This window comes from Zingiber officinale, chromosome 11A (genome assembly GCF_018446385.1).
Source record: "Zingiber officinale cultivar Zhangliang chromosome 11A, Zo_v1.1, whole genome shotgun sequence".
NCBI classification, from domain to species: Eukaryota; Viridiplantae; Streptophyta; class Magnoliopsida; order Zingiberales; family Zingiberaceae; genus Zingiber; species Zingiber officinale.
In genome coordinates, this window is record NC_056006.1 from 11,652,832 (window position 1) to 11,666,342 (window position 13,511).

At 34.9% G+C, this 13,511-nt stretch overlaps 1 protein-coding gene across 1 annotated transcript; it reads left to right on the forward strand.

Annotated features, from left to right (window-relative positions):
• Positions 1 to 922: 922 nt before the first annotated feature.
• LOC122030988 (ER membrane protein complex subunit 1-like) lies at positions 923 to 11,739 on the forward strand. Its single transcript, XM_042590034.1, has 12 exons — positions 923 to 1,095; positions 2,003 to 2,130; positions 2,297 to 2,359; positions 5,186 to 5,307; positions 5,407 to 5,522; positions 5,612 to 6,422; positions 7,871 to 8,587; positions 8,662 to 8,883; positions 9,001 to 9,096; positions 9,195 to 9,389; positions 9,557 to 9,670; positions 11,272 to 11,739. The coding sequence occupies exons 1-12, from the start codon at positions 938 to 940 to the stop codon at positions 11,530 to 11,532; spliced, it is 3,003 nt and encodes a 1,000-aa protein (XP_042445968.1). The 5' UTR covers positions 923 to 937; the 3' UTR covers positions 11,533 to 11,739.
• Positions 11,740 to 13,511: the final 1,772 nt, after the last annotated feature.

Here is a 13,511-nt window from a genome sequence, read left to right on the forward strand (position 1 = left end):
GAAACAAAAAGTAATTAACTTAACGATCTTAATTCAAATCAAAATGCAGATCAAGACAAATCCTCTCTAAAAAATACTAGAAATATGAAATTATCCTAAATACCTAAAAAAGGGTTTACATGCCAAAATTTGATGGTTACTATCTCCCAGATAACAAATGTAAGATTTTAAATTATACATGCACGACGATAAACATAGCCTATTTCTAAATTTCAACTCAAAAATTATATCTATTTAAAATTTAAAAATTTATATTGGACTTTAACATGGAATGATCCTATATCAATTGTAGATGATCCATCAATCAGTATTTTAAATTAATCATCCATTAAAAAAAATCTCTATAATTCAACTGAGACTTTGACCTGCTGGCATATAAAAGAATTGAAATGGTCCTTTGGAGCGTCCTTATTTGATGCTCTCTGGATTCAATTCTATAATATATTTTTGTACGTGCATATGATTTTTTTTTTAAAAAAAAATATTAAGATAAAAATTTGACAATTTCTGACCCTCATTATCACTGTCAAGTATACTTGACAGTAAAATATACATGTATCCATTATATTTTATTTTTTATTAAAATTTAGATAAACTATCATTCTCATAAAAAAAATAGAAAAAAATAATAAATTCAATTAATCTAAAATCATCGAGTAGGTCTCATAAATATTTTTTTTTTTTGACTATTAGGATAAATTAAAAAAATAAGGTAATGAATAGTCCACAATTCTAATATCCTCTCGTCGTCACGGGTCTTATTTGAAAAAAAAAAATTATGATAAATTTATTATTGTTAGAGATTGAATCATCGTTTCTGGATAACAATTTGGAAAAAATGCCAAGTACTTGTATGGCTCAGTAATAGCTCGGTAACTATATGGGCCATTGTTAGGCCCATCACAATGCTGACGTTAGGGGACTAGTAAAGATACTGATGTCGCCTTTGGAAGGAGACTCCGTGTTTGCAGATCTGTTGGAGCCCCGGCCGTGGACGGGCATGGCGATTAGGGCTTGTCTACGGGTCTTCACCCTCCTCCTCCTATCTACGTTCTCATCGGCGCTTTACGAAGACCAAGTCGGACTGGCAGATTGGTCGGTAGATCCGCCCTATCGTTATCTTCTCCCTTCTCCGTCGTCATCGTTTTCAGCTGTTTTTCGCCCTTTGTTCTCCCAAATTCTGGATCGCGCCTTAATTATGGTTCCCTTTGCTTACTTGATCGGAGCAATTTTGTTTCTTTGAACCAACTGAAAGGTGTTCTGTAGAAGTTCAGTATGTTCATCCAATAATTTTTCCTGCCGGATCTTCATCTTTCGATGCGTTTATTTTTTGAACTTGGAGATTTTGAAGCTCACAGTGAATATGCATATACATATCCTGATTAAAGATGATCGAGTCCAATTTTGATGAAATTTTAGTAAGATATTCTTTGTGTCCCTGCATGGTTCTAGATGTATTTATTGTTTGTACAGTGCTCTATATGGTTTTGGTCGGTTCTGTTTAAATGGAATTGAAGTCAAGGATATTCTTCTTTGATTATCACTACCGGAATTATAATTGCAATATTTTCGTGGTCATTACTTTGTGTTATCCGTTAGGTTATATCCTTTCTGAATATTTGGGAAAGAAAAGACAGCTCTATTAGTGGAAGAACAGACAGAAATGACTTAACTGTTTTCTCCCAAGTGATCTGGTTAGAATGGTAAGTTTGTATAAATTGAAGAAATGAATGTTGGATGTGGACGGGGAAATTACAGTAAACCATGTGACATTAAGGGATTTTTGGTTATTTAAGACCCGACACACCCTCCATTGCTTCTCATATCAATTCAAGCATTAGATCATCTGTTGGTGTCTTTTACTATTAAGTATGATATTTCTTCCAATTATGCTTTCTGTTGCTTCAAACATTGTGAGTGACAGTAGTGTTAGGCCAAACAATGATTCCTTTATTTGTTGTCACTCTTTCAGTAAACTAAGATGCTTGTTCTAACACTACAGGCATCAGAAGTACATTGGAAAAGTAAAACATGCTGTATTCCACACTCAAAAGACAGGGCGAAAACGTGTTGTAGTATCTACTGAAGAGAATGTTTTTGCATCTCTTGATCTCCGTACAGGCAATATATGTAAGTTGTTTCTCTGTTATGAATTTTAATTTGTTAAGCACCCAGGTTCTTATTTGTTTGTGTTGCTGTTACATAGGTATGTAAGTTTGTGTTGTTGTAACTTATTACTTATGACAATCATTATTTGTTTTCTCTCATACTAATTACAATCGGTTGAATTTTGCAGTTTGGAGGCATGTTCTTGGAAAAGATGACCAAATTGACCAAATTGACATTGCTCTTGGGAAATGTAATCATCTTAACCTATTTGATGATTTGGTGTTTTGATTGTTATCTTTGAATTTGCACCTTTGATATTGTTGTACTTTTTATTTATTGTTTTTAAAAAGTGACATCATGCTTGCAAGCTTTATGCTTGGGTGTTTTTGTACTTTGATATTTTCTTGTCTATTTGGGAAATTTTGGTCTGAGATGCATATGTTCTTTGCCACAATCTTGGACTTAAAGTTGGTGGCACCAAGCAGGCACCCTTTTAGTTAGAATGACAAGTGTTTTTCCTTGTTTTATTGTCAGCCTTCATCAAATTTGATGATGTTGTAAACTACTATGAGATTCTATTTAAATACTATACACAATGCAGAAATTTTGTAACTCATAATAGCTAACAAGGATTTTACAAACATTCCATTAAAAACTGTATCTAATTATGGTTCGCAAATTCAATCAAATTACATTTTTTAAGAACTTAGTTCTCTAATAAAATTTCTTCCTATGGATTGTTATGTTTATAAGATGTCAGGCCAAAGGTGACTGATGGAATCATCAACTGTCAATTTCATTTCTGTAATTGCTGGATGTTTGTTCCTTGTATGAGATAACCAAATGGCAATTTAAGTCCTGGAAGGAATGATGCCTTGTATGTTACATAATTGCACACCCCCACCAACTCATCCTTGATTATTCTGGATAATTATGTAGCATCATTTTTACAAATAGTTTCCATGCACAAATATGCCAGAAACTAATTCATTCTGAATGTAACCCTTGAACATCTTTAACCTTTCTTAAAATCATAATCTTGGTTAGAATCCTAATTTATACTTAAGCCCAACTAAATTCTAGTTCAATAAACTTTTTCTTTGACAAAGAATAAATATAACAGAGATGGACTCATGCTGGTGTATGGAAACATAAGTAGTGAAATTTAATTTTATTCAAATATGCTTTCATTCTGCATGTAATAGCTTCGTATACCCATATACACACAATAAAAATGAACCCAGGTTATTGTCTGAGGCAAGAAAGAAACTAAACTTTATAGAGGCTAAATAGGCTAAATTTTCACAATCATTAATCTTAGTATCCAGATGATGCAAATGAACCCCTTTTACTCTTGAGACTAAAATTAGTCAAGAAATAAACTAAGCTGGCTCAATTAGTGAACCCTTGGCTGCATTAGCATGGGAGAAAAACAGAAATTATAAACTATCAAGATTTATAGATGATCCATTCTATCACCTACAAGGATGATGCATGATTCAAGAGCTTTTGAAGCCATATACAGGGAGCATTCTGTGAGTTTGAGGGTCATGCTTCAACTACGCGATGAGGGATTGAGGGTTATAATACCTAAATTTATGGCTTTTCCTTGGCTCAAATTGGACCCATTACAATGCATTTTAGTTCAGTTTCAAGAAAGCCTTGAGAGAGGAAAATTGCTTGTTTATTTATTTATTTTCAAATCTTATGTGGTCAATGTGGTGGGACTGAAATGAAATGTGATATGGGGGACATGTTTACGCTTAGTTAGTGATTACAATTCCACAATATCTGGTTCATCATGCAACAGCTGGAGGTGGATCGTTTGGTTTTTCAACCATAAATGTAATGACACATTGCAATTTTTCTTTATGATTGGAATTTAATAATTTATTTCCCATCTAATAGTGTGTAATCAAGAATATTGTTGACGTCTATGTCATGCTTTACCTAGGCTGAAAAAGTAAGGTCTACCTTCTACATGAATTTTACAAAATTTTCTGCCGTCATTGTTTTTTTAGTAGCAATCATATGCTTGTGTTTCTTTTAGTCCACTGTCTTGTAACTATATCAACTTAGTCATCTTTGGTCATGTCATGTTGGAACCATTTGTGGTGTGACTGTGTGAGCTTTTCTCGACTTGAATGTCTCAAATAGCAAATCATATAGTCAAGACTAATTATTGCAAAATTCCCGTGTGACTCAATAAAGAATGTAAGTAAGAGTGCAATACACATTTCATGGTATGCTATCCAACCCTGGTTTGCTTATTGTTTGTGAATCTATGATTCCCTTGCTGATATTTAGTCTTGATTGGATTTTTTGATTAGGCTGTTAGTGGATTTGGGTTATTTTGGGATCCATTATTATTACATGGCTATTTCAAAGAACATAGGGTGAAAGTATTTTATCTTGTAATTGAGTACCACCATTGTTTGAAAGTTGGTTATTATTTGTGGTGATATCTTTTCCATTTTCCATACCATTTTTTAGCCTTTTCCACTCTTTGCTTGGGAAAAAACAGAGGTAGAGAAGGATGCAGAAAGGGAACTATTTAGTCCCCAGTTTGACAAAATGATGATTTTTTCTCGATTTGAAATTAGTTTTTTTTGTGTTTTCAAATAATTTATTCTTGAAATTAATGTTTCCTTTCTTCTTTCCTAATGGTGAGAAGGGAGATTTGCATTCTCTCTTTCCTCCTTAGGAAACCAAAGTAGGGAAAATATTTTCTATTTTTTCCCTAAGTATTTTTTCCCCACCCTCTTTCTTTCCCTACCCTAGTTGTTTCTTCCCTTGTAGGAAACACAGCCCTAAACCTTCTTTTTGACCCTTAGAACTAATTCTTGGTGTCGTTTTGGTAATTATTTGCCCGGACTGAAACCAGCATAAGAAGGATGACCTGATACTTTTGGTTGGTGCACTGTGATTGTTAATGCATCTGAATTTCTTATCCTATCATGGAAAAAGTGAGAATAAAGTTGTTTTCTCATTCTGACTTAATTTTTCATCCACATGAACCATGTAATGGCTGAGTATGAGATATCTATTTAGGATATTCTTGATTTTTGTCTTTCAGACGTTATTACTCTTTCCTCGGGAGGGAGCATATTAAGGGCATGGAACCTTCCTGATGGTCAAATAGTATGGGAGGCCATCCTTCAAGAATCGACAAACACAGAATCTTTCTTGTATCTTCCAGTAAGTAAAGTTGTGTGATATCTAGTATCTAATACCGGATAACATGAATGATAGACATACTAGTCTTTTGAAATTGAATTTAAAACAATAAACATGCAGTCGAACATGAATACCGGAAAAGATAATTTGATTCTTGTATTTGGTGGATCTTCAATTTATGCTGTATCAAGCATCGATGGTCAAGTTGTTTGGAGAAAAGAATTTTCTGTCAATGAGTATGTTCCTACTTCTAGATCTTGTTTTTGAATTGTCTACTTTATATATTTATGAAGTTTGATTTGCATTCCTGTGTATGTTGTTGCAGCTTAGCAATTCAGCATGTTTCTCGGTCTCAAGATAGTGATACCATTTATGCTTTAGGATTTGTTGGTTCCTCTGAATTTACTGCATATCATATCAGTTACAAAACTGGGGAGGTGCTGCAGCAAATCAGAAATTCTTATAAAGGTGGTTTTTGTGGTGAAGCATCTCTTGTTTTTGAAGATATGATTGTTGCATTAGATGCAAGCAGATCGGCCTTAATTTCCATAAGCTTCAAAAATGGAATTATTGAATTCCATCAGATGCACTTCGTCGATCTTGTTCCTGAATTTGTTGGAAAGGCTAGATTATTGCCTCCCAAGCTCAATGGCATGCTTGCAATCAGTACTTCATCATCAATCATTCTGTTAAGAGTTAAAGGCATTAATCAGCTGGAGGTTGCTGAAAAAACTAACCATCCATCAGTCATAATAAGTAATGCTCTCTCTCTATCAAAGGAACAAGAAGCTTTTGCAATGTTGCAGCATGATGGATCTAGAATTAGCTTAAAGGTGAAATTTAATAATGATTTGACAAATGAGATTCTTAAGGAAACCTTACAGTTGGACAGTCACAGGGGAAATGTCGAGAAGGCTTTCATTAATATTTATACTCGAACTGATAGAACTCATGGCTTTCGGGTATTGGTAATTATGGAAGATCACTCACTATTATTGGTACAACAAGGGGAGATTGTCTGGAGTAGGGAAGATGGGCTCGCATCTATTGTTGAATCCACTACATCTGAATTGCCTGTTGAGAAGGAAGGTGTTTCAGTTGCAAGGGTGGAACACAACCTTTTTGAGTGGCTGAAGGTACACTTTTGACATTTGAAAACCATAGTTCACTAATCATTGCCATATATCACACTGTCTGTGGAAACTTTAACAATAATTGTGCAAAAAAAAAACCCTCCATAATTGCGGATCATCTGCTGTGGTCTGTGGAGTGTGATTTCCCTGGATAAATTGCTAAGTTTTATTATAGCTTTACATTAATACTATTTAAATGTTTTTAGCATGGCAAGGGTTGTTCCTGCTACTTTAGTCAAATAACTTATAATACCTGTTTCAGTGTTGCTCTTTGGTTCAGACTTCCTTTTATGGTACAATCGATTTTTAGTGAGTAATCTAAATAGGGAACAATTAGTTCAGCAAAAGAAAAAAGAAACATGAATTTTGGGAGGATACTACATTCTCTTAATGCATACTTGATTTAGTAAAATTAATCTAATAAGTTACAGAACCAGTATTGGGTTTGACCTTTCTTCCTCTTACACCTCTGACACTTCTTAGCTCACCTTACTTTGCAGTAGAGAAATTTGATAGTGCTTTACTTTCTCATATGCTCCTAAGACCTCCCATTGGATCCAACTGATCCTCCATTGAGCAAGAAATGATAGGACTTCACTTGGTGACACTAGTAGTTTAGTGGAAGGCCATCTGTGCCTGCCTGTGGGAATAGAAAGGTCTTGGAAAATTTAAGGTAATTTTGAACACGTTCTAGAAATTTCAACTGTTAAGACTTTTGAATAGCTATTCAGTTGGTCCAATTTTCTTTTGGTTGGTACGCTTGGCTACTATTTAACTTTGTTAGGTACATTAATTTTTAATGATTTTAGCTATGTAAAAGGGATGCCTAGCTCACAGAACTGTTTATCTGTGTGAAGATTCGAGAATGATCCTTTTTGAAATCTTGATATGAATGACATGGACTGAATTTCTTTTTGAATTCTAATTGCTAAATCTGACTTGAATTTTAGAGATTCTAGAGGTCGACCCTAGATTTTCTATTGTGAAAGCAAATCTATACATGCACTTTCTCCTATGTAACATATCTAGGCAACTGAACTTTTGGTTAACCTACCTGTTATTTGTACAAGTTGATAGTTCGACATGGCACCACATAACATTTTGTTGCATCACAGCCATGCCATTCAATGGATTGAGCTTATTAACTCTGTTCATTCTTTCAGACATTTTCATACAAGCTAAATCATTAGTATCTGTGCAGGTAAAATCTAGATTGGCAACTACCTACATTTTTTTTTTCCTTTTAATTGGCTTGTTTGCTGTGATATTTATGCAGATTTATATAGGCAGATTAAATTCTATTTCTTCCTATTTATATCTTTTGTGGTTTCTAATGCATATATATAATTGCAAAAACACCTTTTTCATAAATTACATGATGTATGTGGTTTAACTAATTATACTCGACTGAAAACTAAATGGATCATCTCTCCTTTGTTTGCTTGTGAAAGGGCCATTTTCTCAAAATCAAAGGTACGCTCATGCTTGCAACTCCTCAAGAGGTGGCTGAAATACAAGCTATTAGGCTAAAGAGTTCTCAGAAAAGTAAGATGACACGAGATCATAATGGATTTAGAAAGCTAATTATTGTGCTAACTAGAGCTGGGAAAGTTCTGGCATTGCACACTGGAGATGGTCGTGTTGTTTGGTCCGTCTTACTTTCCACTTATCATAGATCTGAAACATGTAGAAATCCTGCTGCTTTAAGTCTATTGCAGTGGCAGATTCCTCATCATCATGCAATGCATGAGAATCCAAGTGTCCTTGTAGCTGGGAGATGTGGGCATAGCTCTGATGCACCTGGTTTCTTCTCAATAATTGATTCTTACACTGGGAAAGTACAGAAGTCTTTAATGCTTGAGCACTCTGTGAGACAGATAATGCCTTTGCCTTTAACAGATTCTACAGAACAACGCCTCCATCTGATAATAGATGCGAACTTAGATGCCCATCTATACCCAAGAACATCTGAATGTTTGAAAATTTTCCACCATGAGATTCCAAATACTTACTGGTATTTGGTTGACAAAGAACAAAACATAATTAGAGGATATTCACTTGAAAGCACTGAAAATGAGTTTGTCTTTCGGGCTAATGAATTATGGTCCATTATCATTCCTTCTGAGTCTGAGAAGATTGTTGCAACTGCAACAAGGAAAATGAATGAGGTATAACTTGTCCTATCACTTTGACTTTGTTTAGTTGTTTATGTACCATGTGAATTAATGATTTTTTTTTTCAGATAGTTCATACTCAAGCAAAGGTTACAGCAGATCAGGATGTGATGTACAAATATGTGTCTAAGAATATACTTTTTGTTGCTACCGTCACTCCTAGAGCTGCTGGGTACATTGGTTCTGCAGCACCTGAAGAAGCTTGGTTATTTGCATACCTAATTGATACTGTCAGTGGGCGTATTCTGCACCGTGTATCTCACCATGGAGCACAAGGTCCTGTTCATGCTGTAAGTGATACTATTTTTCAATGGGAGTATTTTTTTTCTTTATCTATCTGCATTCCAAATTATGATCTTGAGCAACTATACACTTGACACTTGTATTGTTTGGTCTTTCTCTTGAAGGTCATGAGTGAGAATTGGGTCGTCTACCACTACTTCAATCTTAGAGCACACAGATATGAGATGTCCGTTATTGAGATATATGATCAATCCCGTTCAGTATGTCTCCCTTTATATTTAACATGTTTTACTTCCATTATTTGCTCCTGTTTATGAGTGTTTTTTTCTTTCTTTGCATGTTTCACGTCTTTCATTAGGACAATAGAGATGTTTGGAAGCTTGTATTGGGAAAGCATAATTTGACAGCACCTATTTCTTCATACACTAGACCTGATGTGATTGTCAAATCACAGTCGTATTTTTTCACCCACTCTGTAAAATCCATGGCAGTGACATCCACAGCAAAGGGCATAACATCCAAACAACTTCTCATTGGTACAGTAAGTGATCAGGTTAGTATAATCATTGCAGCCTCAATCGTCTACGCATCTAGAGAGTACTCTTGAACATAAAAATATTCTCAATTGTTTTCAAGAATGTCTGTTTTAGAATTTTTTTCAACATTTTCTTAGGAATCAATGTGGTCTCTCAATCAACTTTGTTCCTTGTTATATTTCAGGTATTGGCACTTGATAAACGGTTTCTGGATCCCAGGCGTTCTGCCAATCCTACACCGGCAGAGAAGGAAGAAGGGATCATTCCGTTGACTGATTCTTTGCCAATCATTCCTCAGGTTGTTTTTTTTGTCAATTCTCTTCTCCAATTTTCTTTTATGCCCTGTTGCCTATTAAATTTAAATGATGATAAGAAACTGAACTCCACATACTAAAACATTGATGTCTCTGTTGTCATGATTGAATCATCTCATTCATCAACTGGCTAGAACTGTCATAAACCTGACATTGGAACCACTTCTAAAGAGAAGTTATGTGAATGATGCTCCTCATTCCATTTGAGGGTCAACTCACCAACTCATCTTCCTCTTCAAGGCTAGAAGCAGATACACAACTGTGTTCTTCCTTGTTATCAGCTAGGTTTCATCATGCCTCATCTTGTTCTTTGAAATGAGATGCAGCCGGTAGGGCAACATGTGATTTCACTAGTAGACACAATGTACAATTGATTCCTCATCTTTGTTTTTGGAGATATAGCAATGCAAGTGCAAGCGAGATAGATAAGCACTCACTGCATCTTCTTTTCTCCCTCTGCTCCGCAACTTCTCCTTTTTTCTTTCGTAACTATTTCCTTTCTTCCGCTTCACTCTGCCACTTTTCTTCTTTTTCCTCTAATGATTATTGTTTGCCAACACGACATTGATAATCTATTATAGCACCACTAGCTCCTTGTTGTTTCATTCAGGATCTGAAAACCATGGAACAAACTTTCAAACTTCGCACTGAATGAATCTTTTGCTGCAATAAGAGTTGAAAGGAATACGTGGAGGGAGACCAAAGAAAATATTATTCAGCATAGTAAAAAATAACTTTATTTGAATATTACTTACAGTACAACCTTACATTGAGCTCAAGCGATGAGAAAATTTATTGTGGATTTCTCCAAACAGTTGGGACAACATAGCTGGATGACGATGATAATGAGACTTTAATAGAGAGAATATTATTGAGGTTTTGGTTATGTTAAATTGTCATCATTGCAAACGCACTTGATCACCATGCATTAAGGCTTTTATCTATTATAAGGGTACTGATGGATATTTCATATGGGTGTCCATGGGTGAAGTTAGGTTTTAAGACAAACTTGTTCTAATCTGTTGTCATTTAGGGTATTTAAATACCTAAATCCAAACTCCAATCTATTGTTATTATAGAATTTGGAATCTAATTTTTTTGGTTCAGATATCTTGTTGTGTCTTCTGTTTTTTGTTTTTTAAAAGGGTTTCCAATCTTTAAGAATTTTTGAATTTTATGTTTGTAAAGTTAATGAAAATTGTTATGTATTAATGCGGGTAAACTGTAATGCGTAATCAATATTCAGACCACATCATTATTTTGTTCTTCTTTGTTACTTTGCAAATAATAACCATACCTTATATGGAATTCTATTTTTTTTTATAGTATATACTAATTGATTACCCTACCAGTTCGAGTTGGATTGTTTAGTCTTATTAGTGTGTGTTTTTATGCTGCCATCTATATGCTTCTGATCGCGTCTCTTACTATGCGACTATCTGAAATTCAAGTTTTTCATTATTCTACTTGTTTTACTTCTTGAATTTGATTGTTACTTGACCTGCATATCAACTGTGTAATATTTCAAATAAGATAATTTACAATCTACAAAGCATGGATCATTGATTTGAAGATCTTATCGCAGTCTTACGCTACGCATTCTCTTCAAGTGGAAGGCCTGAGAAACATAGTGACTGTCCCTGCCAAGTTGGAGTCAACCACACTTGTTTTCTGCTACGGCGTAGATCTCTTCTTCACCAGGATTGCTCCATCAAGAACATACGATTCCCTTACTGAAGACTTCAGCTATGCTCTTCTACTCATCACGATCGTTGCACTAGTTGTTGCCATTTTTGTGACATGGTTCTTATCTGAGAAAAAGGAGCTCAGAGAGAAGTGGAGGTGAATTGTCTTATACTGATGGGTTACCCCGGTTTTCACTAGAGTAATTTGATCATTTTAGTTGGAGATTCCTGTTTACATCTTGATGTTACAAGATCGATTTTTTTTATACGAGCCACTTACAATGGCTATCCAGCAGATTCTTTAATCTAGAAAACATTGAATTTGGTTTTCTGGATCAGTAGTAACATTTTTGTGATCTTGATCTTCAGCGACAATAGTGTCTTGTCACAATATGTGCTCGACTTTGTTGCTCCAGCACTTCGCTAAGGGAAAGCCTTCCCATGGATGCAATATCTTCAGTTCTAAGAAAAGAGTCATTTCGCTCTTTAATGTTTGAATGGTGTGACGTGCCTTTGCTACCGTAGCATAGGCCACTGCACGAGTTGGCTCAATGCTGAGCTCAAGCTCGCCCATGCTATGGGGTGGGTATTGGCTGCCGCTCTTCGGTTTCTCTGACCATGAAGTTCTGTTGCCTCTTTTTCTTGCGTGTATATCAATTCAGTAAAAAAGCCAACTCACTCAATCGGGTTGTGGCCTTCACCTACTCTATGCCAATCTCTGTGATCGGGAACATTCTACTCTGCTCATATATTCTATAAGAATAGTTTTATAAATAATTAAGGATCTAAGTTTTGAATCTTGATTGCAATGTATTGTAAGAGATTTTTTTTTCCAGTGTAAAACGGATCTAAGAATGTTGATCATCTAGATATGCTTTTGTAAGTGCTTTCTAATTTTTCCAGGTCGTCGATGAAATTTTTTTGTAGAATCAGGTTGATCACTTACAGGATTAGTCGGTTCAAAAAATTAGATATCTAGATTATCAAATATATATATATATATATCTAGATATATATATATATAGAGAGAGAGAGAGCGAGAGAGATTTGATATGTTATCTGACGCTTCATACGCAACCCTGAACGACATTCAACATGGGAGAGTTGACACAATCAATTTTTTTTAATCTCTTATCTATATGTAACAACTTTTCTCTCTTTCTTTTTAAATTAAAATAAATTTATTGCTTTACTCTCCTATGATTGTATGTAATAATCACTATGATACTGATTTTTAAAAGTGGTGTAGCTGCTACAATATATAGCAGCTATTATACCATAACTGCTACACGTTGTAGCAGCTACTATATAGTAGTTGTTATAACATAGTAGCTACTATAACATTGTAGCAGCTACTGCACCATTATAGTAGCTGTTATAACGTTGTAACAGCTGTTATGCAGTAGTTGCTACAATATTGTAATAGCTATACCGCGGTGATTATTGCATGCAATAATATGACAATGAAGTTATGTTGCCTCTCTCTTACGTGTGAATTGAGATATATATCAATTCAGTAAAAAAGCCAACTCGATCAGGTTGTGGCCTTCACATACTCTATGTGAATATCTTTGATCGGGAACATTTGCACTTTGCTCACACATTCTATAAGAATATTTTTATAGATAACTAAAGGATCTAAGATTTGAGTCTTAGCTATAATGCACTATAAGAGTTTTTTTCCCTCCAGTGAGAAGCAGGTCTAAAAATATTACTAGCCATCTGGATATGATTTTATGAACACTTTCTGATTTATCTTGGTGACCAGTAAAAAATTTCCATGGGGTTAGATCGGTTACCTTCAAGATTAGTCAATAAGAATATTTTCAACTAGAAATATTCCTATTTTGCCCATACATTCTATGGAAACATCTCCCATCAGAAACATACATCCCTTATTTGCTCTAATATTATATGGGAATATTTTCGATCAAGATCATCCCCGTTTTACTCACACTTCATGGGAACATATGCAACTAGGAATATCCCCTATTTGCCCAAACACCATGAGAACATCTACCACAGGAACATCTTCACTCCGCTTACCTACTGTATGGGAATATTTTTGATCCAGAACATCTCTATTTTACTTGCACCCTCTATGAGAACATCCCATAAAGTCTATGGGGGCATTCTTGAC